Source organism: Danaus plexippus, chromosome 20 (assembly GCF_018135715.1).
Source record: "Danaus plexippus chromosome 20, MEX_DaPlex, whole genome shotgun sequence".
In the NCBI taxonomy this organism is placed as follows: domain Eukaryota; kingdom Metazoa; phylum Arthropoda; class Insecta; order Lepidoptera; family Nymphalidae; genus Danaus; species Danaus plexippus.
Genome location: NC_083550.1, coordinates 5393367 through 5418937, shown reverse-complemented (window position 1 = coordinate 5418937; position 25571 = coordinate 5393367). Strand labels below are relative to the sequence as shown.

The 25571-nt window shown below is 30.8% G+C and overlaps 3 protein-coding genes across 8 annotated transcripts in view; 2 read left to right on the top strand and 1 right to left on the bottom strand.

The window, feature by feature from the left end:
• Window positions 1–25571, bottom strand: part of LOC116774139 (UDP-glucosyltransferase 2-like) — a 217049-nt gene that overhangs the window by 2062 nt on the left and 189416 nt on the right. For 3 of the 6 annotated variants that reach the window (XM_061523761.1, XM_061523762.1, XM_061523760.1), the window contains exons 2-4: window positions 1163–1309; window positions 982–1084; window positions 358–547 (exon numbers count right to left, since the gene is read on the bottom strand). In XM_061523761.1, the coding sequence (XP_061379745.1) occupies window positions 358–547; window positions 982–1084; window positions 1163–1309 (440 nt within the window). Of the gene's footprint in view, window positions 1–357; window positions 548–981; window positions 1085–1162; window positions 1310–5249; window positions 5261–5589; window positions 5626–8011; window positions 8167–25571 lie in introns of those variants that run through there. The other 3 variants (XM_032666795.2, XM_061523759.1, XM_061523764.1) reach the window with 3 other exon arrangements.
• LOC116773877 (UDP-glucosyltransferase 2-like) lies at window positions 5380–17623 on the top strand. The gene is made up of 9 exons (XM_061523765.1): window positions 5380–5432; window positions 13711–13884; window positions 14100–14190; window positions 14469–14658; window positions 14737–14928; window positions 15646–15865; window positions 15943–16162; window positions 16546–16765; window positions 16971–17623. The coding sequence occupies exons 2-9, from the start codon at window positions 13714–13716 to the stop codon at window positions 17245–17247; spliced, it is 1581 nt and encodes a 526-aa protein (XP_061379749.1). The 5' UTR covers window positions 5380–5432; window positions 13711–13713; the 3' UTR covers window positions 17248–17623.
• LOC116773876 (UDP-glucosyltransferase 2-like) lies at window positions 20051–25320 on the top strand. Its single transcript, XM_032666428.2, has 8 exons — window positions 20051–20242; window positions 21176–21266; window positions 22420–22606; window positions 22697–22888; window positions 23062–23281; window positions 23442–23661; window positions 23743–23962; window positions 24121–25320. Exons 1-8 carry the CDS (start codon window positions 20087–20089, stop codon window positions 24395–24397), a joined length of 1563 nt encoding a protein of 520 aa, XP_032522319.2. The 5' UTR covers window positions 20051–20086; the 3' UTR covers window positions 24398–25320.

Genomic DNA, 25571 nt, shown 5'->3' with positions numbered 1-25571 from the left:
ATAGCTTCAATACCGGCCTTGGCGCGGTCTGCTTTTTATTATTGGCAATTAAGGATGAGATAAAGCATTAATTTAGATTTATTATGTTGTAATTAGAACAATATAGGTTCGCAAATACAGCGCCCGCATTAAAATTGTTCCTAAATTATAATATCGGGTTAGGTCAGGTTATAATATGTGAGAACTATATATATCTTGCACTTTGTAGAAAGAAAGTGCTAAAATAAAACCTAATTTCAACTCTCCAAATATTTGACATATTTAATAAAATTATCCAAGCTCAGCTGTCTGGTATAATGCAATACCTCTAAACACTAAGATAAGGATTTTGTAAAAATATTTAATGCAAAATCTCACCCGGCAAAAATATCAGAAAAGAACCACTCAATTATGACGGCGTCAAATTTTTCATTAGGGTTCAAAAGAAACTTGATAAAAGTTTGGTCTTCAATAATATTTTTACTTATCTCATATGTCATATAGACAAAAAATACGGAATCACCGACATTCTCTTTCCCAATGAGATTTTTCAATTTGAAAGTATCGTCTGAAATAAAGTTTGAATGTTATTTTAATGTAACAAGACATTGCTTTCTTTAAGCAGCTTATTTAATTAAGTAACTTAATGTAATGAATTCTTACTATTGATATTATGTCTTCATTCTGTAATAAACGTTATAGGTAATTTTCACATATAAATAAATTTATGAAGACTAGATTGTCACTAAGTAAGCTATTAAAAGCTGTTAACAATAAAGACATGTCCCTGACTGTTAATCATGGTAACACATACGTAGTTCAAACATAACAAGCTCTCTATATAATATAGTTTCAGACCTTTGAAATTATCATTCTAATAGTTTCTTTTAGCAAAACGAAGATTTTCTTATGTGCCCCCCCACCAACTCTCTAAAACTACGACTTACACATAGCTATGTCAGATCAGTTCCTGTCTTTTTAATAAACGGAAGAAAAACTTACCGCCTTGAAACTGCTCTTTCATTCGGTTGCTTGCCTCAATTAAGTTTATTTCTGTCAAATTTGCCTGTGGCTTGTCTCTAGGGAAAGCTGTCACATGGACCACCTATGTATGAGAAATATTCTTTTGTTTTATTTATTTATCTTAATTTTTTTATAAGAGTAATTTAATAATATATTTTACCTCGTGTCCAGCTTCCAGTAATCGGCTCACCATACCTTGGCCTAAAATGCTGTGGCTCTTAGACATCATAGGAAAGAATACAAGAAGTCTCAAAGCTTGGGTGAATGAGGCCAAGAAGACCAAAGAAAATATGATTTGTAACTTCATCTGTAAAAACAAACAAAGGCAGTATAGTCTTCGTCTTAATGACATATTTAACATTTTGGCAAAACATAAATAGAATGATTGAAGTATAACATAATTTTGAGAAAGAGATATACACACACAAAGACAGGGACTAGAAAAGTTTGCCAATATTTATTTGGTGTATTCTTCTTAATATGAAATAATATTATCGTATAATTCAAATTTATTGGATAATGCAAGCAACTTAATTAAAATATTTCATCTAAACTGTTCGTAAGTATCAGAGTTTTGTAGAGTTTCTCTAACCACAGACCCAAGGGTTATTTTTTGTGTCAACGGAACAAGTAAAAGTTGGATTAACTTCAGTTAATCAAATGCTCTGAATACAAAATGGCGGAAAAGGAGTTTTGAACAAAAAGTCATTTAAGTTGAATTAAGGGTTTAAGGAATTGAAGGGTTTTTTTACAAAAAGGTATATTGACGTCTTTAAAGATATAATAGTTGTCCTTAATATTTATCGCCATCTTGTTTAGCTGCTATTTTATTATTTTCTTGGTTTGATTAGTAGTATTATTTTTTGTTTTTTATATTCTCATTATTCGTAAATAATCTTTTTTATTGTGGGTTTATATTAAGAGTAAAAAAAAATAATCATATAACGCAATATATTCAAAAATATTTAAATCTTTATCAATTATGGCGGTCGTTGGTAGACCGAGTAATGGCCGCGTATATAATTCAACAGCCATAATAGCTGCAATATGGTTTCAATATTATAAACATATTATATTTTGAATCTATTACGTGCACATCGCTGTTGTGTTAATCGTGATATATATACGGCATTTTACGTCTGACGAGTTTAAAAATTCTCTTTTATCCTTTTTTTATATATTTCCTTATCATTATCAGCTTATAGGAGCCCACTGATGAGCAAAGGCCTCTTCTCACATGGAGAAGGTTAGAGCATTAATCACCACGCTTGTTCAACACGGGTTGGCGATTTCAAACTTATAATTTGAAATTATACGACCAGGTTTCCTCGACCGATGTTTTTCTTCACCGTCCCTCAGTGGTGTATAAATACTCTTAGAAAGTACATATGATTCGGAAAAGATCACATTGGTACTTGCCAGGTTTCGAACCCGCGCCTTCACGTATGAGAGGCGGGGCTTTAAGCTCCAGGCCACCACGACTTACAAGATATTTCCTTATAAGATACACTTAAATATGGATGGATATCGGCTCATTATTTGTCCCAGACTTGGAATTAATTGTACTAGATTAGGTTGATGTATTAACAACAGTTCACAAATTAATATTACCCAATAACATTATCAAAATAAATATCCTGTCAAACTATAGACGTGCATGCATGTCTTATGTCCGGTGTGATAAAGTGTCAACAAGGAAGCAATACAATTGAGAGCACTCGAAAGATACGCAAAGCAAGGGAATTATAACAATAAGCTTGTCAACAACCAGATAAATTTGATTTATAATTTATAGATATCATTTATCGAGACGTTGAACGTGGCTTCGTTTATTTTTATGGCCGTTTTAAAACTACGACATGATCGCTGATTGAATTTGAAATACGAAAAAAAAGAGTTTTTTAACTATGACAAATCTTTATCTCATTTAAGAATAAAATACCAAACCTTCATCATCAAGACCGATGATGAAAATTGTCTAATAATATAGAAAATATCTATTAATATACGAAAAACAATAACGTTGTTTTACTATCGTGTTAACAAATAATACTTCAAGAAAAACATTTACAATTCAACAATGATTATAATACCAACGAACCCAATCGGAATACTGATGATAGATTTTTTATAAGAGGTGATGTCTTAAGTGAAGTAATAAATAATATTCTTATAGATACGTCTAATAATTTTAAAGGCTTCACTTTAAAAATAAGAGATGAATACATGAAAATATACACCAAAATTCTAACGATCTTTTAATATTAGTAAGAAGGCTTTCGAAGATTATTTATAACAAGTTTTAAGTAGGTTTAGACATTAGGGGACTATAAAACTCATAAATTATGGACATTAATAAATAATTAATCTGTTTACAGACAGGCGATTTAGTGATACTTTCCTCAACTTATAGAATGTTCTTATTAATTCTATCTTGATATTAAAATCCATTGGAATATTAACGTCCATATTTTTACTAAAAAAAGACTGGAATTAAGTGCAAAAAGGTATACATATATAGTTCATTTTAACAGAATTTAGCAATCTTGTAAACAAAGCAATTGACCACGATTACTCCGTTCGTACGTACAATTGAATGTCAGTCCTGATAACAATTACACTTCAATAAGCCCACCACTGTTTTTAAAAATCTTTTCATAATCAAAAGACTGTATATATGTATGTACATATGTTTATGTTATAAAATAATTTTGAACACGAAAATCTATTGCGTTTGTCTAATTGACACGATCATGTTTTACTCATCAAAGTCTATTTATCTTTGAAAATATATTTAATGAACTGGTTTTTGTCCGCGACTTCGTCTGCGTTACTTTCAAAATTAGAAATGTATAGCTGACCGGTCGAACTCTGTTCTCCTTAAGGTAGTAAATAAGATTTTGGATTTTTTTAACTTTTTTTTTCGATCGTATGAAAAGTGTCCTATGTCCTTTACCTGGTTCTAAACTATCTCTCCAACAATTTTCAGCATAACCTGTAAAGCCGATCTTGAGTTATAAATAGTGTAACTAACGTGACTTTCTTTTATATATCATTATTATTATTATTATTATTTGAACTTTAAGAAACTTGCAAAAATTAAAAAGATCTGATTATACCAAACACTATAGTTTATTCAACAGGCAGTTTATGCAAATCAGCTAAAACTGAGAAGTAGAATTGCATTTTTTCTGGTATTTAGCAGGCGGAACTGAATATAGACATCGCTAACAAATACAAACCCTATTGTGACGACGCGAGTCCCCTATCTAAGAGTACCTTACATCCCACCAGCAAATACTTAGCAGTTCCAACTAACTGCCTTCCCACAGACAGAGCAAGATTTTTCGTTACTTTACCCCTTCTTACTAAATTACTGTGATCTGCGAGAGTCGGTTGGAAGGCATTGAGATAAAATTTTAGCAGTGCTGGCGACCAATCATAAATTAGAGTGCGCCATTTTAGTGCTATTGGGAAGCAAAAATCTACTACTTGTAGCTACTCGGTCTGCATTTCTAAACTCATTAAAAAAAGCTCACTAATAAATCAAATGTATATACGTATTTATAATACAAGTATTTATTATAATAACAAAGTACTTTTTTATATATACTTTAATATAACAATTAAGATTAGTATCTTTCACATCACTAGGGGCAAAGACAAGTCTCTGTCATTATCAGCTGATCACGTTTGTTTAGAAGATTGCAAAATTCTATTGAAATGAGCTATACATAAAATTACAGATATTGATTTGTAACGTCTGTCTACGATTGATTGCTTCTATTTAGATGTTCTTTTTTTTAAATTTAAATATACTTAAGGTTTTATTAAAAAAAATATCTTTGTTCAGATTCCGGTAAAATAGTAACTAAAGCAATACCTATTAAATACGTTTTATAGATTTATTATTAACAAATATATACGTTTTATAAACATATTCTAGATATATTGTATAATTTTATTGACACCAGTAAAACTGCACGCGACCTTAGATTATGGCCTATTAATTGTTATATTTATGGGAGTAAAACTACATCAGATTTCGGTCGCTAGTCCCACGTACTGTTAAAGCTTCTCGCCTTGCAACGCGGTGGACTAAAAAAAAATCATGTTATGCTGACAAGCTCCGTCGCTATATGAAAGTAGAAGCTAGTCTATTTTATTATAATTTTTGTTTCATGAATTAAAATCTTATTATCTTGTGTACAATTATCTTGAGTACACATCAGCAGCAGCTATCATATTGTTTATTATTCATGACACGTCGAAATATAAATATAATGTGATGTGAATGAAGTAATCAATAGATATAGCCAACTAGACAAATAAATTTTCATAGCACGTCTCAACGCTATAATATGCAGCAGTCTATTAACGATCTAATGCATGAAAACTTGTGTACCTTTGTTTAAACTCGGCGGTTTAAGGTCTGCGTTTGTTCGTTTCAATACTGTATCACCTATGTTGTTTTAAATATTAGACCCTTTAATAATATTATCCTACTCTAATAGGTGTTGGAATTAATTCGTAGCGTTTTTTTGTATTAAAAAATAACGATTTAATTGAAATGAAAATAAAAATTACCGTATTGAAAATACTGAACATGCGTGCCACTACTTCTTCCCATTTTTTAGGTAACTATCGAATACCCCGTCAAAAAAATTCTTAGTGTTGGAGGCAATCCATGAATCGATCTAATTTTGGCAATCCTCATAAGATGCTATTTTTTTTTTTGATAAACCATGAGCCATTGATCGAAACATGTGGTAATCCGAAAGGGCAATATCCGGAGAATACGGTGAGTGGGTTAAAACCTCCCATTTCAATGTTTCCAGGTATGTTTTCACTGGTTTCGCCGCGTGAGGTCGAGCATTGTCGTGCAGTAAAATAGCTTTATCATGCCTTTTGCTTCATTCCGTTTTTTCGTTTTTTCTTCAAGGTATGACTCAAACGCTTCAATTGTAACCGTAGCGATCTCCAGTGATGGTTGCATTGGGTTTTAATAATTCATAATAAACCCCACCTTGTTGATCCCACCAAATACAAAGGAGGAGTTTAGATCCATGAATATTGCGTTTTGCCACTGATGATGATGGTTGTCCGGGCTCAACCCATGACCTTCTGCGTTTCGGATTGTAATAATATATCAATTTTTATAGCGATGTAAAAATACGATGTAAAAAACTTTTTCTTTGTACCACAGGTACAGGTTCTTTCACAGGTCATAAAACGTCTTTCAATGTCTCTCGGTTTTAATTCATATGGCACCCAATTTCCTTCCTTTTGGATAAATTCCAAAGCTTTAAGGCGCTTTCCTATCGTGGATGAATCAACTTCCAAAAATGGAGACCACTCTTGAAGGGTTTGACATGGATTTTCTTCGAGTAAAACCTCCAAGTCCTTATCTTCAAATTTTTTTGTCCGTCCAGATCGTTCCCGGTCGTCTAAATCAAAATCATCACTATTAAAACGCACAAACCATTTCCGACACGTTTGATCAACTAAAGCATTTTCACCGTATACTTCTAGTAAAACCCGATGACTTTCTGCAGCACTTTTGTTCATATTAAAATAATGAAACAAAACTCCCCGCAAAAACATTTGACTTATTTCTAATAACAGCTGTTCAACGATCAATTTGTTTCTGAAGGTAAAACCAGAACACTAATAAACACGCCATCTATCATCAAACGCTACGAATTAATTCCAACACTTTATTATGTCAAGTTCATTGACTTTAGTTTTGTTCTTTCACGATAACTTATTAAAATATGTATGTATGTATTATAGTTTCTTAAAATATATCAATTAAATGAGATAGTGGGAAGTAATTTTTTTCAAGTATTAATTTTTTTGTTATAATTTTTTTATAATGTGTGGTGTTGCATCACTCTGCGTAATTTGTAAAATAAAACAATGGAAGTCTGCAGTTCTGTTTGGATCTCTTCAAAACTAAAGAACGGACTTCAATTTCATTGCCAAAATTTTATTTCTAAGATACTTAACCTGCTCTCAAAAGCATTTGAATTAAGCTATTAAGATTTTATTAAAGAAACCATTTTGTGACAACTGCATGTTCATTGATGTGTGCTGTTGTACACAATTGGTTACACATTAAAAGCGAGTAAAGTCGCGGCTATCAGTCAAGCTGTAAATAAAATAAGTTTCCCATTAATTATAAAACAGAGATTCTATATAATTCATTATTAAACAACAAAAATCTTTACGTCAAGTGAGTTGATAATAATAGGAAAATTAATTTGTGTTTCTTTATATTATGCAACTTACTTAAAATATATAGAAGTTTCCGTTGTCCTTATACTATGTTTAAATTTATCTGTCTGTATGTATGATTAACACTCAAGTGTATACTAGAAGACAGAGCATATTTGCATATTGATCCATCAAAATAAAGTTATACGGTAAATATAGAATGAAACATAATTTTTTTGCCTGATTCAAAGCAATATTATATATTTTCTAATCACACACTCATAGTTCTCCATTGTGTTGTGACATGTGATAAACATAGATAATATTTAAAGAGATAGTCAAATGACTCTACAGATTTTTACTCGCTGAAATAATATAACGAAATGTTATGTAATAGACGAAGAAGCTGATACTTGAGTTTAAAAATTGACGAATTCAGTTTAGTCTCAATAAGTAAAACAAATACAGTCAACGATTAGCTAAGTGATTGCAAATGGAACGTTTCTCAGATCCAACAAAACTAAAAATATTGAGGATAAAAACATAAATAACAACATAATAATCATAGCATAGGAACGTGTATGAAATGACGCTAATATTTAAGGTTACATTACGAAGTATATTCCGATTACAGAATAGAACGAGATAAACAAAATATAAGAATGAAAAATATAAGTATGAAACGTGTTGTTTGAACCAATTATTTTAAATTAATATGTTGAAAAACATCCTGGTGGTAAAGTTTTTTGATGACATACAATTTTTTTTATATTATATTGGTGCTATGACTTACTGTTTATAATATATTTTCTAAACAAACATGATGCACACACAAGCACTTCAATCAGTTTATTGTAGAAGACTGAAGTCCGTGGACCATTGGATAGAATTATGAGTAATATAATTACTCTATGGCACAATACCGCAACACTTTAGAGTAAAATACGTTTAAACTGTGGACAAAATAAATCATTAGTCAACATACTCGTATATAGCTATAAAACAGTTCTTCATAAAGTTAATCTTATAGTCCTTGTTAGTTTTAAAACACAAAATATGACATGTTTATAAAATATTTGGTTACTGCAACTTTATACGTGCAAGAAACAACAAAAAATTGATTGAAATTAAGTAGTGGTTAAAGTTTTTGTTTCTTAAAACCTCAATAAATCTCTATGTTTAATGAATAAGATATATACTTTTTAGATATAGCTAAGTTTATGAGAAAATGATAGTTAGGAAATTTTATCACTCCTAATATTTCTTGTGGTTTTGAAGTGATGTGAATACAACTGCAGATATTTGTCATTTTATAAGTATAGAAGTTGAAGGACTCATACTAAGTTCTACGAGCAAGATATAAGTGTATTCGTATGACGCATTTTAAAAACGTGTACCTATACGTAACTTTTTAAGTTCATCGTCTTAACAATTGGAAGTTAAGTCACGTGGACTTGATAACCTTGCAGTCAGTTGAAGTCTTTTTTATTAAAAAGACCTGTTTCGCGTGTTTCGTTTTAAAATTAAGTTTATAACAGGATGAGTCTAAAGAACTTTAGTAAGACTATGTTCTAAGATATATATTTATTTAAGAATTATTTAAAATATGCACTGTTATTGTTTTTTCAATATTCCTCAAATTCTTTGTATCTGTATTATGCTTTAATTGTTAATTTTATTTTGTTTATTTTTTGATATTACTTAACAAGATTTCGTAAACAACAACAGACCGATATTGTTTTTGAGGTTATATAATAACTAAATATATATAATCTATTGGATAGAAAGTGTCTGCCAGTTAGTGTAGGTAACAATTATATTTTCCTTGTATATTTTACTATGAATAACAGAGTCTAAGAATGATTTAAATAAGGTTATCTCAAAGTATTTTCATATAAACAAGCCATAGTAGTTGGTTTTTTTTTTAATACTTAATCATTATTATTTATTACATTTTTTAATATATTACTTATTAATATAATCACGAGGTCCGTAACCGTTATTAAATTTTTAAGTAAAATGTTAATTTCCCAAATTCCTTTTTACTTATTTATTTGTGTAAACAATAAATATTATAATACCATGATTTGAATGCTCATTCTTCTCTAAAACTTTTTGTTATTAGCATTCAGAGAATTGTATAAAGTGAATATATTAAAATTCATGTCAGTCACTAAACATGGATTTGGTTTGAGGTTACGAAAACTAGATCCTTAGAAATATAGTATTTTAAATAAAATGAAGAAAAAAATTCATATAAAAGGAATTACGACTTGCTATACATTAATACAAAAATTAATGTTTGTGATAAGATTGAAGCAATTCGTACTTTTTAAGGTATTGCTACGTTAATGTCGTCAGGAGTAAAACATTAAATCTAAAGTGTCAATATTAGCAGTATATTCTAACGACCTTCCGATCTTTTCAATTGATTGTGTTAAATAGTTTGATTGTTTGCCCTTCTTATTATAATGTGTTCGTTACTTCGCTTTTATTTATAAAAATGTGATGACGGAAAATGATTGCATATGATTTAGTTAACATTTCAGAAGTCATGTAATGTAACTAAGTAATAATTCTTAAAATCTATAAGAAGTCTTAAACGATTTGAGTCAGTATTTGTATTTATATTATGCAATGACTGCTCTATAAATACGTAGTCAGTAGTCACAAAATCCAAATTAAATTGGTTTTCCAGTAACAAGTAAATACACACAAAATTACAATCTCTCACATATTAGCGTAATCATTTTATTTTTTTAGCATTAAACTATATTTAAAAAAATTCTCATGTTATGTAAAACTATTCGTTCCTATTTTTGATACACTAAAGTTATCGTAATTTCAGCTGTAATTTTGAGTATTCTGACTGCATATTAATTACGAGTAGTTTTATTTAATCGGCTACATTCTCGATATTATAAATGCACTGCAAAGCTTAACTTCGCCAAGATTTCGCAATACATTTATTTAAGTCATTCCTAAATTCATTCATTCGCTGCAAGTATTTTCCAGATTTTGGCCTTAATAAAGTTCTTTCGATATTGAAGTGTAAAGAAGGTACTTTATAACTTATCATAATATGTTGAAAATGTCACGTCATATAGTGTTTGAGAAAATTTTGTGAGTTTATTTCGTTGAAACTATTGTTTATTTCGTTGAAAAATTTACTTTAAGTAAAAATAAGTCCATTATCGCAACATAATTTTAAGAGTATGTATATTTTGTACTATTATCAACTTGTCGACGTGTGTGACGATACAAAATTAAACCAACATTGCAATAATATTCTGATTTTCAATTTATTTAAATTAATAAACGCCGGTGTTTCTCCCCATTTGAGTTTTTCGTCTTGAAATCTATTCCACCGCAACGAATATTGTACTAATACATCGTTTAATGGAATCCCTTATAATTATTTCATATAAAAGTTTATAAAAAAAATATTTAAAATATTATATGTTACTGATAAATGTAAGTAATAAAACAATATTGAAAGACAATTTACTCAAACGATGTTAATTACCAATTTCCGACGTTTGTAGTAAATACAGTTAATATTAGCTAAATGTTGTACGGTTAATTTGTGGGTTAAGAGTTTAAAAATATCTAAATTACTTAAAAGAATACGTTCCGATTTTATTCGTTAAAAACAACATCTTATAGTATTTAGTTTTTACCATGACCCTTGCTGGCCTTGTTGGTGTAAAACTCTAAAACAAAACCAAGAAAAAATATGATTTAATTTTGCGTTAATTTAATTGCCAGTAGGTAATTGAGGTTATTACACATTTCTACATATGTCTTACTGTTTGTAACATCAATGCATAGAAATACATTTACTCAAAACCATTAATTTCTTGGTTATTTTCATATATATATAACTATCAGTCTGTAATACAGAGTTATTTAAAATATATAAAATTAATTTAAATTAAAATCATTCCTGATGATATTAATTGCTCATAGTAAATTTTGTGTGTTATACATAGGTACAATCATACGATGTATCGGACGATGCGATAGTTTTCAAATTAAAACTTCTTAAAAAGTTTACTGCAATTTACGAAACCCAGACGCATTATATTTTCTTTTTTATATTCGAGAAACCTATTAAGGCAATGGTCTACTTCAAAACATACTTGTAGATGACGTTTAACTTATTTAATATATTATTATTAAAATATTAATTTTATTTATTTTACTTTTGAATAACTTAATAAAGGCGTGACATTAGAAACCAATTTTTAAGCATAGACTATTTGGAAGGACAATCGAGATGAAAATTAAAATAAAATCGTATATAGCAAATAAGAGAAAGAAGTATACAAAAATAAATTATTTGAAAAAGATATCACAATTTAAATGGTATAAAACATAAATTATTATACTTTATATCATAAACTATTTTGTATAACACTTGAAATACACTAAGCTTAACTCGAGAATGTATTTCTTTACAGTTTGTATACGCAAAGACCATGTATAAGTGTGTATATACTAATGTTTTCTTGAAGGCGTTGGTGTACAAGGTGTATTATTATATATTTTTTATTTTTTTGTATATGAAATTTTATTAATCGACTTCAAAATTGTGGAGGTTTCTCAGTTCCACTTTATAAATGATTTTTTTTTATGTTTGTTCACGTATAACTTCGTCGTTTATGAACCGATTTTGATGATTGATTTTCTATTGGCAAGTAGATATTTTAAAGGTGGTCTCATGATAAGGAAACCGGCGTCTGATGATGGCAGACCAGAGAAATTTACGGGAACTTTCGAAAATTGTAGGGACACCTAGTATGTTTGTAAGTTTTTTCATTAAGTATTTTAAGGCACTACCGTTTGATGGAGGTCTGGGGTAGATCTGAGGATTGAAATGACGGACGGTCGAGGGAACTCTTCAACGATTAATAGCAGATACTTTGTGTTTCAGCTTCATTCATTTGTATTGATAAGAACTTTACCGATAGACGGTGACTGTCATCAGGGGTCTGATGATGAAGACGAAGGATAGTGCAGGGAACTCCTTAACGGTTGACAGTAGTTACCGTGTGTTTGGACTAAATTGATTTATATTATTCAGTTTATCTGATGGTCTCCACCATTGCTCGGCCTAACCACCACTTTAAATCGTGAAATAAAATAATTAAAAAAAAAACAGTGAACTAAAAAGCAAAAAATACATTTTCTTCGTACAAAGTAATACGATTTTTCGTTTAATTAAACAGGAAATAATATTCAATAAATATTCTATAATTTTGAAGTCGGTGCCAAGTAAATCCTACAACAACCTTACTACAATATAAAATTACTAAATACACAGAATAATAGTTGAATATATTAATTCAAGAAATTACAAATCAACAATAGTATTAAAAAAATATATCTATATATTAATCGGTAACTACTAATTATCAAACTAACTTTTAAATATTATGTACCTAAGAACTGGCTAACGAACTACTGGTAATAGTTTATTAAAGAACACTAGTATTTACATAACAAATGTATAAACTAGTATTATATGTATAAACTAGTATTTACAAAACAAAATGGAATAGATAAATTAAAAGAAATAAGTATGATACCTAAATCGCTTGAACCAAACAATATAAGGAATACGAATATTTAATCTAACCTCGCGAATGAAACCTAGTTTTACGAAAAGGTAAAAAAACAAGGCTATTGCGAGAACGAAAATTGCGCATTTAGACACAACCATCAACGTCTGCTGTCACCTGTCTGCCCGCGTTCGGGTCGCTCACTCACGCACGCCTCGCTTCCCTCTCTGCGCACGACGCAGGGAAAGGAGGCGTAGCTGTATCAGTGCGTGGTCGCCGAGTACTGATGCTTATCAGTGATTATCACAGAACAATTATTTCGTGATAATTACCTACTAATATTTTCGCTCAGTTGTTATAAAGTTTGATAACAGGTATCTAAAATCTTTACACAGTTTGCGTTCTACTTGGCATCGACTTCAAAATTATAAAATAGTTATTTAATATTATCTTCTGTTTAATTAAATGAAAAATCGTATTACTTTGAACGAAGTAAATTTATTTTTTGCTTTTTAGTTCACTGCTTGAAGTCCGGTTTTTTTTTTGTTAAAAATTATTTCATTTCATAATTATATCATAACAGCTGACAAAATGTCTCAGCCAGCCATATTGGAATGTGGAATTGGCTAAAGTCAACGTGGAACTAGATTTCAAAGAGGTCATATAGCGATTGAATAAAATTCGGCTGAATAAGTTTATGCATATGTATGAACAAAAATACTCGTAAATATTGATGAACATCCCAAACGTTATCAAAGAATCGTAGAAGTTGTTAATAATAGTCACTGATATTGATGCTCCGAAAAACTGCATGAATTTTATATAAATATGAGATAAGATAAAAGTTTTTTTTTTTTAAATATAAATGTACCTACATTTAATAAATTGTGCGTTCAAAAGTTATCTTATTCGTTGCATAAAATTTTAGTCAATGTCAGGCGGTCTATCTGCAGACATGTTTGTTACGAGAATATTATTTCTCTTTGTGTTTCTCGCATATTGCGATGGATATAACGTGCTGGTGGTTTTTCCTGTTCCCGGGAAGAGCCATAGCATTTTGGGAGAGGGCTACGTAAGATATTTGCTGGACGCCGGTCACGAGGTATTTAATATTTTATTACTGTTACACATTTAGTTTCATACATACATATATTTTTCTATGAAAATTAATATCTTCACAAACTAAGAAGTATTGTTATTTATTTTTTACAAAAAAATCTCTTAATTTTTTGATTAATTTCATTGATCCCAATAAGTAGTTGAAAAAGGATAGTATTAAATTGAATTATTAATTATATTTCCTAATTTTTACATTAGGTAACCTATTTAACACCTATACTTATTAAAAATCCGCCGTCAAGACTTAAGCAAATAGATGTGTCTGAGAATTCCAAGTATTTGCCAGCAGGTAAGATAAGTAACATTATGTGTCTCATTATATCGTACATATAACGAAGTATATTATATGAACAATAAGATACTGTCGTTATTTATTATAGTTAATTATTTAATGACTTGTGTGACAGAGAATTAGACTCACAATATTGTTTATAGTATAATTATACCGTTATTGAACTGAATATAAAGGATAATTGACTTAAATATAAAATATATTTAATTTTGCTTAAGACTATAAACATATAATTCTTATTTAATTGACAACTAGATAATATATTTATATTCCAGATATTTTCGACGTGAAGAGGTTCATGTATAAGGAATTGAATATGCAAGATGAAGTTAAATACATGGCTTTATTTGACAATTTGCTGAATAACACATTACGAATGGATGTTGTCCAAAAATTTATGAAAGATAGGAGTGTTAATTTTGATGTCGTGGTTGTGGAGTGGCTTTATACGGAGTTAGGAGTTGGGTACGTTAAGTACAAGTGAATTGGTGTAAGATTTTCAAACATTTATGGTAAGACGAAGATAAAAATATTTCATTCTAGATTTTCATCAGTATTCAATTGTCCTCTGATATGGTCTTCGTCTATGGATGTCCATACGACCGTGTTGGCACTCATAGATGACTATTTAAATCCGGCTTTCACTCGACATCATATGAGTACAGAATATTCTTCCAGTTTTTTGAATAGGGTGAAGGAACTTTGGACTATATCGAGAACATTGTTATATCAGTGGTGAGTATATAATGGCAACTGACACTGAATTATACAATTTCAAAAAGAACGAATAAGAATTAATACAAAAAAACTATTGTCATTGAAATAACTATATATTAATATTCAGACTATATTTTACAATATTTTATAAAATTGCTGAAGCATAATGTCATCTGATGGTAGGTGTGAAAGAATGCACTATTTCAGAAATAGCTTATTAACTCTTGAAAACTCTTGAAAAAATCCAAAATCTCTATTCATCATATCAAATCTTTAACCACTGAACTGCAGTCTACCAAGTTAGGTAGTGTACATTTGTTAGTATCAAGATGTAAATTTTATACGAACAGAAAAGGAAAACAATGTTGCATATCTTTGCCCTAAAGCTAATATCCCATTAGATATAGACGGAGGATGTAGTCAGTATTGATGGAAGGTCGTCTCGACCGCTTTGGCTGGAGATCAGAAAGCTCTAATGTCAGAAAGTTTCGTATGAAGAAAGTGTCTCATAAACTGACGAGGTGTGCGAAGTGTGTGAAGGTTGAGTTGGTGTGAAGTGTTACTAAATATTCAAATAATCGATTCGATAAGTTTTATATACATATATTTATTTAATTTAATTTAAAACACATTCTGAGACTCTTTGAAAAAAAAATACTATCCGATTAACTTAATTTGAATGTACTTAATTATAACGTTCTAAAAACAACTTTTCTTCATGATTATATATTTCAGGTGGAATCTTGACGAGAAAGAAAGGATGTTTCGAGAGATATTCGGACCGGCTGCCAAAGAACGAGGTATAAAATTACCACATTTCAACGACGTTCGCTACAATGCATCCCTCATGCTTGGCAATTCACATATAGTGGTTGGAGATGCAATTGCACTGCCGCAGAATTACTGGCACATCGGAGGATACCACATCAAAAAAACTGTTGAACCATTGCCAAAGGTAAATCGATGTAATATTTTGAAAAATTAAGTCACAAAAATGTCTGTACACATTTTAATTGTCCAATGTTTGTTAAGGATTTACAAAAAATCATGGATGCAGCTAAAGACGGTGTCATATACTTTAGCATGGGCAGTTTGCTGAAAGGCAGCAAAATACCGAGTGCAGTAAGAAAACAGTTCTTAAAAAAGTTTAGTGAATTAAAACAGGAGGTTATTTGGAAGTATGATGAAAAAATTGCAGATTTGCCTAAAAATGTGCATGTCGTAACATGGGCTCCACAACAAAGTATTTTAGGTAAAGATTAAAATTATTTTGTATTCAGCGAAGCCTTCTAACTTTCTAAATAACATTAGTATGATATTATATCTTTGTTCGTAATGGTGACTGTCTTTCTCTTTTTGGAAAATAACCCCCATAAATTCTTAATATGTACGATCTCTTTGTTCAATAGGTAACTTAATCTCGAGTTTAAATATATGTTTGGGGAATATCAATATAACCGTTTTAAATATTTAGATCTTCAAAGTGCTTGCTGGTATATATAGTATTTGATTAAGGATAGCTCTCGGATAGCGATAGTCCTCCCATTATGTAGACACCATTCTATTCATTAATTTCATTAATTATTATTTTTGTATTAAGTGGCATAGAAAATAAAATAAAAATTCTTCTTTCAGCACATCCTAATTGCGTACTTTTTATATCACATGGTGGACTATTATCACTATTGGAGACAATAAAATATGGTGTACCAATTATCGGTATACCATTCTTTGCCGATCAATATCTTAATACAAACAGAATAGTATCTAAAGGATTCGGCAAGCGTATAGACATAAGTGAAAATACACCGGAAGAGTTGATAGTTGCTGTAAGAGAAGTTTTGGGTAATTCCAGGTAAGGAGATCCACAAAATTAAAGAAAATACCTTTTACAGTAGTTTTCGTAAGTTCTGCAGAGATTTTTGTGAGGTGTTGAGAAGAACATTTGTTAATTTTTTTTTTTAAATCATAATGATGGTAATCGCAGGAATAATCTTTCTATTTTTATGGTGTTGGTTGAAGAGATTTTTTCAATCTACTTAGGGTTTATTTATTTTCAGTTATCGCACTCGTGTGAAGGAACTATCGTATCTGTTCAATGCTGATTCAGATCCAGGACAGCGATTGGTTCAGGGCGTGGAGTTAGTGGTCAGGACTAACGGAGCACCACATCTTCGCTCCGTCGCACTACGCGTGCCGTTCTACCAAAAACTGTACTTGGATGTTTTACTATTAGTTATTGGAATTGTTTTTGGACTTCCTCTTGTCATATATTATACGTCTAAACACTTATTGTTGGATGGCACTAAGTCTAATCTTAATAAGAAGAGAAACTAGGTTTTTTAATAATAGTTACTCCATATAAAGAATGTTTTAAAACTATTTGTTTTCAATTATTCTTTTTTTGCAATCCTAAAACATCCTTAATCCTCCACCTCAAAAAACAACCCTTTGTAAATTTGATGTTCCTATGTTTAAATTTTTCTTTTTAACATTGGAGTAGTATTGAACAAAAAATACTTTAATTAAAGAATATCTATGTTGGCAATGACAGTTATATTATTTTGCGAATTATGTTAGGTACCGACAGAAGGCTGTAGAAAATTTCGCTAAATCAATTTCATTTAGAATAAACCTTACAATTTAAACTTAAAGTATGACCTAGTGGATGTAAGCTTGTATGGTTGTTTAATAATAAAATTTTAAATATGGTGATGGTTATTTAATAATAAAATTTTAACTTATTTAAAATTAAAATCAGAAAAAATATGATATTGAATATGTAAAATTCATAAGTTGCGATTAAATCTGTCCTATAAATGTAAGTTATTGCTTGGTTTGACGGAATTTTATGATAGTTGACGTATTGGATAACAACGAGAAACAATAAAGAGTGTAGTTTTAGTCTGTTTATTAAACATTCTTAATAAATGTACTTTATAATTTCACTTTAGGCAATGTGATATCAATTAAGAACTTGTATTACGGTGAGTTGTAGTTGTGATTTCTAATGTTGTCAGCAGTTCCATTGAGTTGTAACCAATCTCTGCGGAATATTCCCTATTGGTCACCTCTCCGACTGAGGTTGGTGTTGGCAAACCATATTCACAGAGTGATTTACCGGCTATAGCCGTTACGTCTTCCTGAAGAGCTAATAAGCACTGATTTATGACAAGATCACGGAAATTATCATTAGTTGCGCCTTCATCATTGTGAGATATATTCCGAAGAAAGTCTTCTATAAATTTTTCTTTATATGTTTCCCATCTATAAACAGGATCTGACAAATTACAATTTTACAAATAAATGGCGTAAACCTCGTGGATTATCGCTAACACAGGATTCTGCTAATAAGTAATCCCAATGCTGATGAGTTTGAAACACTCGGCTTTGTTAGGATGAACAGTATACACTCTATCAAGTACATGTTCTTTGAAAATACCTGACTCGCCGTCTACGGGCCTACCCCGGCGTCTCCAGTTAAAGACACTTCGTTGCTTATCGTAGGTATAATACTATGGAACTTCCTCATACAAAAGAGATTTTGCAAAATTATCAGTTTGGCAAAAGCGAAATATTTTTTTTTTTTTTAGAAAAGTGGCAAACGAGCATACGGCCTACTTGATGGGCAGTAGGAACCGTCGCCCATGGACATCAGCGGATACGTGTTGCGGATGCGTTGCCAACCTTGATTGTTGAGGAAAAGGAAGGGGTGGGAATAAGGAAATGGCAGGAAAGGGTGGGAATAGTGTAAGGGTAACCGGCTCTCTCACTCATCGGATGAAACGCAGCCCTAAAGGCTACTTCAAGCCGATCTTTTGTGAGAGGGTGGTACTTCTCCGGTCGAACAGGCCCATATTCGAGCTGTAATAACTTGACTACAGTTAGGCTCTACCACCTTAAAAATACTAATAAAGTTGTTTGTCTAGGATTCTATAATCGTTGTGTAACATTTTCGACGTTGAAATATATACGTTGACTGCCTTCGAGATGAACATCCAGATGGGTCACAGGTGGATATCTTTCGTAAATGCTAAAATTGAGATCCGCCACACAGCTTCTGAAGAGCTGATATATCTGCCTGACTGAAATCTAGTAACTTCATCATGTTAATTTCTCGACGCAAACGTAGCTTGGTCACTGCCCTTGTACTACTTACAAATACTTTATCGACTAAATATTTTATCGACTCTACACATTTACACATTTACGTGAGCTTGAAATGCTCTAGACAACACCTATTATCTAAAGTAACCTCTTGTCCAGACACTTACTTTTCAACAGTAAAACAACCATTGTTTCTTGAACAGCGACGATATAATGGGTATCCATCATGTCCTATTACAGTTTCATCCACTAAAGCTTTTGGATATCTTTTAGAGCAACGACCGTCTTGCATGCAAGGAGTATTCCCATTAAATGCGCCATATCATATGAGTTATAACAATGTCGTATACCAGGGGATCTGGGATTTCACCACTGATTAAACTGTCTACATCCTTAGGTAGAAGCTTATCTTTTAACCAAAGTAAGATATGTGCGTAAGGTATGTCGCGTTCTTGCCACTCAACACTATACATATAACACTATTTTATTATAATTAGGTGCGCTTATACGCGGTTCGGTTTGGTATACAGCGAAATTATAACCATCTTTCCCTCTATAGTATATCAAAGGATATTACAAACTGTCGCAAGCCCTGTGGGTTTCGAAAATACGTTGCAAACGATTGTCTCCGGAACGGACAACGATATCACGCCTATCACATTCATGGTAGACCAATACTACATCAACTTCATTCGTGGAGGGAACATTTTAAAGCCCAGGGTGTACCTGAGTTGGACGCCTATCAGCATTTATAACAATTTTATAATTGCTATCACCATCTTACACTCGGAAAATATAATATATTTTTCTATATGTATATATTTTTCTATTTGTATGTACAATAACATTCCAGTCCTCTTAGACTTTTCTGATGACGTGCTAGTTGCGAGAGTTGCTATTTTAATACGCTTTTTTATTAGTAATATTGTTTAGAATTATTTATTAACGTTGACATTAAAATAAAGCGCGGCGAAGGTATAGATAGTTATTTATTCATAACTTGTAATAAAAGACACGCAATGTTTTCAAACACAGTATAACTTCAGTCCTCTGAGACTTGTCTGACGAGATGCTCGTTGCGATAGTTGCGAGAGTTGCTACTTTATTATTAATATTATATAACTGTGATGCGTTCAAAGTGTTGCTGGTGTTCCCTGTGCCCGGGAAGAGTCACTCCATCTTGGGGGAGGGTTATGTAAGACATTTGTTATCAGCTGGACATGAGGTAAGCTTAGTTTTATAATATTGTATTTTTCCACTTACTGTCTTCTAGAATTTTGTTTATGGAGTTGAAATTACTTTGATTTCAATAACTAATATTAAAATATATAAACGTATTCTAGACAGACTCTAGCTCTCTTCCTTCACAAATAATACCTTCCAATTGATATTGCCTCCGGCCTTGTACGCTAATATCAAATAATCATTTTTAAAGTAATTAGATTGAAATAGGCTAACTAATTTTTAATGCGTCTCAACTATCATTAAAGTTACGTCTATCTATAAGTGGAGACAATATTAAAACCATTTCCTCCATTTTAACGATTGCCTTATATAATAAAAAGTCTTGAACAAATAGACGAAACTGTAGCCTCATATTTTTATTCATTTTAATATATTTATAGACATTGCTATTTAAGATTCCTACCCGGAAACCTTTTTGTTTAAGTTGTATGACTAATGTTCGTCAATATTTTTTTAATCGCCGCTCTTTTGATACACGTGCATTTTATTTATAACACAAATAGTTCAAATTAAAATGCGAGACGTTATTACGCGGATGCTTTGTATTGAAATTAATATCTAGATTTAATGTTTGACACACATTTAAACATTAATTTAAAAATGAATTTTTCTATACATATCTTACGACTTACCCTAAAACATTAACAATGTATCCCTAGCTTATACAAGATGATAAATTTCAATTCTATGTTTGTTAAACACATTAGAATTGTAACAATTTTTTTTTTTATGGAGAGAGATTTTAACAGGCATAGAAGTTGTGTTGTTGCTTTTCTCGTTGAAGAAGGTTGACTAATGAGACCGGTGTAACGTTGTTTCTCTATATCGTCTCTATTTTCTGTACACTTCGAAATTATTTTTAATATATGAAATAAAAAAAGATTCTTTTTTTTTTATATATATTTTTTGACAGGTGACCTATTTAACTCCGATACCGATTAAAAACCCGCCAGACAGGCTTCGACAGATAGATGTGTCTGAAAACATAAAGTATATGTCAGAAGGTTTGGTATAACTTCTTATTTTATGTTGTATTATATGTTCTATGCTATAAGTTAATCTGAGCAGAAACTTTTTACTTACATATTTAAAATGTATATGTACAATACATAGTTTTGTTGTGTTCAATGCTATTATTATTAAAAACAATATCTTTAATTTTAAAATAAATTATAGTAATAAAAATCGTCTTAAATTTTACGATAAAACATGTTATTTCATAGTCCTTTAGGTTTTTTTCTTTAGTTCATTCAAAACATATTTGTTGGGTTGTGTTTTTGTTGGAATTCACCTTGTAGTATTTTTACTGACATTGTAAATATAACGTAAGACTTTTAAAAGACGTTTATAGTTAATTAAATCCTTGACCCTGAGTATCAACAGTGCTGTTGATAAGTGGGTAATGACTGTTAAATTATCTTTGCAGAATTATAACTTCACTATTCCTGGTCCTTAACTTAGCAATAGTTGTAAAAATTAAGTGTTCTTTATAAAACAACTTATTTCGACTAGACTGCTGTAACAATCACTAAGACCTCAATAACTTAGTAACTGTGTTTCGAACGAATTTTTTTACAAAATAATAACTTGTAACTCCGATTTTCGTAGTCTAAACTAACCTTCAATGTTATTCTGCATGTCCAAGATATTGTATATGATCTCAGTATAAAATGGGCCGCTTAATTGTTTTATTTACCGGTTATATTTAAAGAAGATTTCTAACTTTAGTGGTAATTAACATTACAGCCTATTTCAATTTTCTCAATAATATCATTTTACTCAAGTGAAGGTTACTTAATCTTTAATTATTATTTGCTCTGCTATATTTCCTTATACTCTTTTTTTTTATTTTTCCTTACTACTTCCTTTTTTCTTTGAATTTTATATTGAAGAAAAGTTTTATTTGATACAAGTAATTAAGTTGCAAGTGAATCAAAAGAAAAAAAAAAGTTAGTTCATTGATAAGGATACGATGTTTTAAATTATTTAATTGGAATTAACAAAGTCGAAAAGCGAGTTAAGATTAAATCGCAAACCTAGATAAGTTAATGGATGCCATAAAAGTATAATAATTTGTTGATTGATTGATTTCGCTACGTAAACTATTGAAGTAGTATTTCCAGTAATAGTCTTTTAATGTTATACAACATTTTCCAGGACTTTTTGATGTAAAGAAGTACATGTATAAAGAAGTTAAATTGGTTCATTTGGAACTCACTGAACTGTTCGACAATCTCTGTTATAATACCTTCAAAATTGACAGCGTCCAAAGATTTATGAGAGACAAAGACGTTGATTTTGATGTCGTCATTGTCGAGTGGCTTTATTCTGAACTAGGTGTTGGGTATGTAAGATTTAAAAATATTATTATTATAAAAATTGATGGTAATAAATATTTTGTAAAAATACTAACCAAAAACTCATTGTGATTTAGGTTTTCATCAGTCTTTAATTGTCCTCTGATATGGTCATCGTCTTTGGATGTTCACACTGAGGTGCTAGGTCTCATAGATGGGTACACAAACCCGGCGTACACCAAACATTTCTTCTCTACTGAATATTCATTCACGTTTTGGGATAGAGTGAATGAACTTTGGAGGGTATCCCGATTACTGTTATATAAATGGTGAGATGTCATTAAACGTTTCGATTTACTGAACTTGATTGCCAGCAAATAAGAATTTATTAAATGATTGTTTATTTTCTAAAACAATTGTATTTATTCTTTTGCACAAGTAAATAAAATAGAGTTTCTGCAAAATAGATATTGATATTGACTGAATGCTATTTTTCCTTCAGGTGGCACATTGACGAGAACGATAAGATGTTTCGAGAGATATTCGGACCGGCTGCCGAAGAACGAGGTATAAAATTACCACATTTCAACGACGTGCGCTACAATGCATCCCTCATGCTTGGCAATTCACATATAGTGATTGGAGATGCAATCGCACTGCCGCAGAATTACCTGCATATCGGAGGTTACCACATTAAAAACGTTTTGGAACCGCTACCAAAGGTACTGTTGTTGAAATATTTAACATTCTAAATACTTTGATTTGGTTATATTATCCTGATATTCCATTTTATCAGTCAGTCAGTCAGTCAGTCATTCCATACAATGACATGTAAAGTTATATTATCTAAATAGTCATTTGAAAATATTGGGTACCATCAAGGATCTACAACAAATCATGGATAAGGCCAAAAATGGTGTAATATACTTCAGTTTGGGCAGTACGTTACAAGGCAGTAAAATACCAAGTAACGTTAAAAGGAAATTTCTTGACATGTTTGGTGAATTAAGCCAAAACGTTATTTGGAAATTGGATGGAAAAATTACAGATTTACCTAAAAATGTGCAAATCGTTGATTGGGCTCCGCAACAAAGTATTTTGGGTATGAAAAATCACATTATTTATATTATTAAATTTCTGTTTGTCCAGGCCATACCAAGAAAATATAAATCTTTATTTTCAGCACATCCTAATTGCGTACTTTTTATAACACACGGTGGTCTTCTATCAACGTTAGAGACCATTAAATATGGCGTGCCAATTATCGGTATACCATTCTTTGCCGACCAATTCCTTAATGTCAACAAAGTTGTCGCTAAAGGATTCGGCAGGCGTGTAGATATAAGTGAAAACACACCGGAAGAATTGAGAATTGCTATAAGGGAAGTATTAGGAAATACCAGGTAAGAGAAACTACAAAATTTTTAAAAATGTACGAGAGTTAATATATCTTCCTTTATTTATTTTTCTGTTTTACAATGTGAAATTTTGTGGTGTATATGATATAAAGTGTTAAGTAGATTGAGATAAATGAGATATTTTAAACTTTATTGTTTTCTAGCTACCGCACTCGTGTGAAGGAACTGTCATCTCTGTTCAATGCTGATTCAGATCCAGGACAGCGATTGGTTCAGGGCGTGGAGTTAGTGGTCAGAACTAACGGAGCACCACATCTTCGTTCCGTCGCACTACGCGTGCCGTTCTACCAAAAACTGTACTTGGATGTTTTACTATTAGTTATTGGAATCGTTTTTGGACTTCCTCTTGTCATATATTATACGTGTAAACACTTATTGTTGGATGGCACTAAGTCTAATCTTAATAAGAAGAGAAACTAGGTTTTTTAATAATAGTTACTCCTTGTAAAGAATGTTTTAAAACTATTTGTTTTCAATTATTCCTTTTTTGCAATTCTAAAACATCTTTAATTCTCCACCTAAAAAACAACCAATTGTAAATTGGATGTTCCTATGTTTAAATTTTTTTTTTAAATGGGGGCATTATTGAACAAAAAATACTTTAATTAAAGAATATCTATGTGGGTAATGACAGTTATATTATTTTGCTAATTATGTTAGCTACAGACAGAAGGCTGTAGAAAATTTCGCTAAATCAATTTCATTTAGAATAAACCTTACAATTTTAACTTAACGTATGACCTAGTGGATGTAAGCTTGTATGGTTGTTTAATAATAAAATTTTAACTTATTTCAAATTAAAATCAGAAAAATTTTGATATTGAATATGTAAAATTCATAAGTTGCGATTAAATCTGTCCTATAAATGTAAGTTATTGCTTGGTTTGACGGAATTCTATGATATTTAACGTATTGGATCACAACGAGAAACAATAAAGAGTGTAGTTTTAGTCTGTTCATTAAACATTCTCAATAAATGTACATTATAATTTCACTTTAGGCAATGTGATATTAATTAAGAGCTTGTATTACGGTGAGAGAAATTACAATAAAGGATATAATTTCTACTTAACAAATTTAGTATTTTCGATAAATGAACGTTGATTTATTCGACGAAAATCTATATCAGCTATCTTCTATGGGAAAGCGTTTATGTAAATTGCGTTCACCTTATCTTATAAAAACCAGTCAATGATTCATAACATTTTATTTAAAGTTTTTCGTAAAAAAGAAGCATATGTCCTTCCTCACGGTTCATGCGTTTTGGTGTAACAGACAGATTAACTTTTGTATTTAGGTAGGGCAATATAATATGTCAATTCACAATACTATAATACTGGAAACGCAGAATATTATTTCTCCTGCTTCTACTCCTTTTCGATGGGCCATCATACATTCATCCCATATGATTAAATTACACTCAGCTAATACTTTAGCTTTGTCGCTATTTCTTGAAATACTACAGGTTGGACTTTCCGTGCGATCTAAATATATTGTATTTTAGTATTTTAAACATAGTGTGAGCAGTTTCCTTCCTGGTAGCAATGTTGCAGCTATACTTGATGAAGCCACGGCAAGAGAAATTTTACGCTGA

What these genes read in the sequence shown, in the direction of transcription:
- LOC116773877 (XM_061523765.1), top strand. Translation starts at nt 13,714, where the DNA reads ATGTCAGGCGGTCTATCTGCAGACATGTTTGTTACGAGAATATTATTT. An exon ending in TATACGGAGTTAGGAGTTGG is followed by an intron (nt 14,659 to 14,736) that starts GTACGTTAAGTA and finishes ATTTCATTCTAG; the next exon opens with ATTTTCATCAGTATTCAATT. An exon ending in AGAACATTGTTATATCAGTG is followed by an intron (nt 14,929 to 15,645) that starts GTGAGTATATAA and finishes TATATATTTCAG; the next exon opens with GTGGAATCTTGACGAGAAAG.
- LOC116773876 (XM_032666428.2), top strand. Translation starts at nt 20,087, where the DNA reads ATGCTCGTTGCGATAGTTGCGAGAGTTGCTACTTTATTATTAATATTA. An exon ending in TGTTATCAGCTGGACATGAG is followed by an intron (nt 20,243 to 21,175) that starts GTAAGCTTAGTT and finishes ATTTTTTGACAG; the next exon opens with GTGACCTATTTAACTCCGAT. An exon ending in TCCGCAACAAAGTATTTTGG is followed by an intron (nt 23,662 to 23,742) that starts GTATGAAAAATC and finishes CTTTATTTTCAG; the next exon opens with CACATCCTAATTGCGTACTT.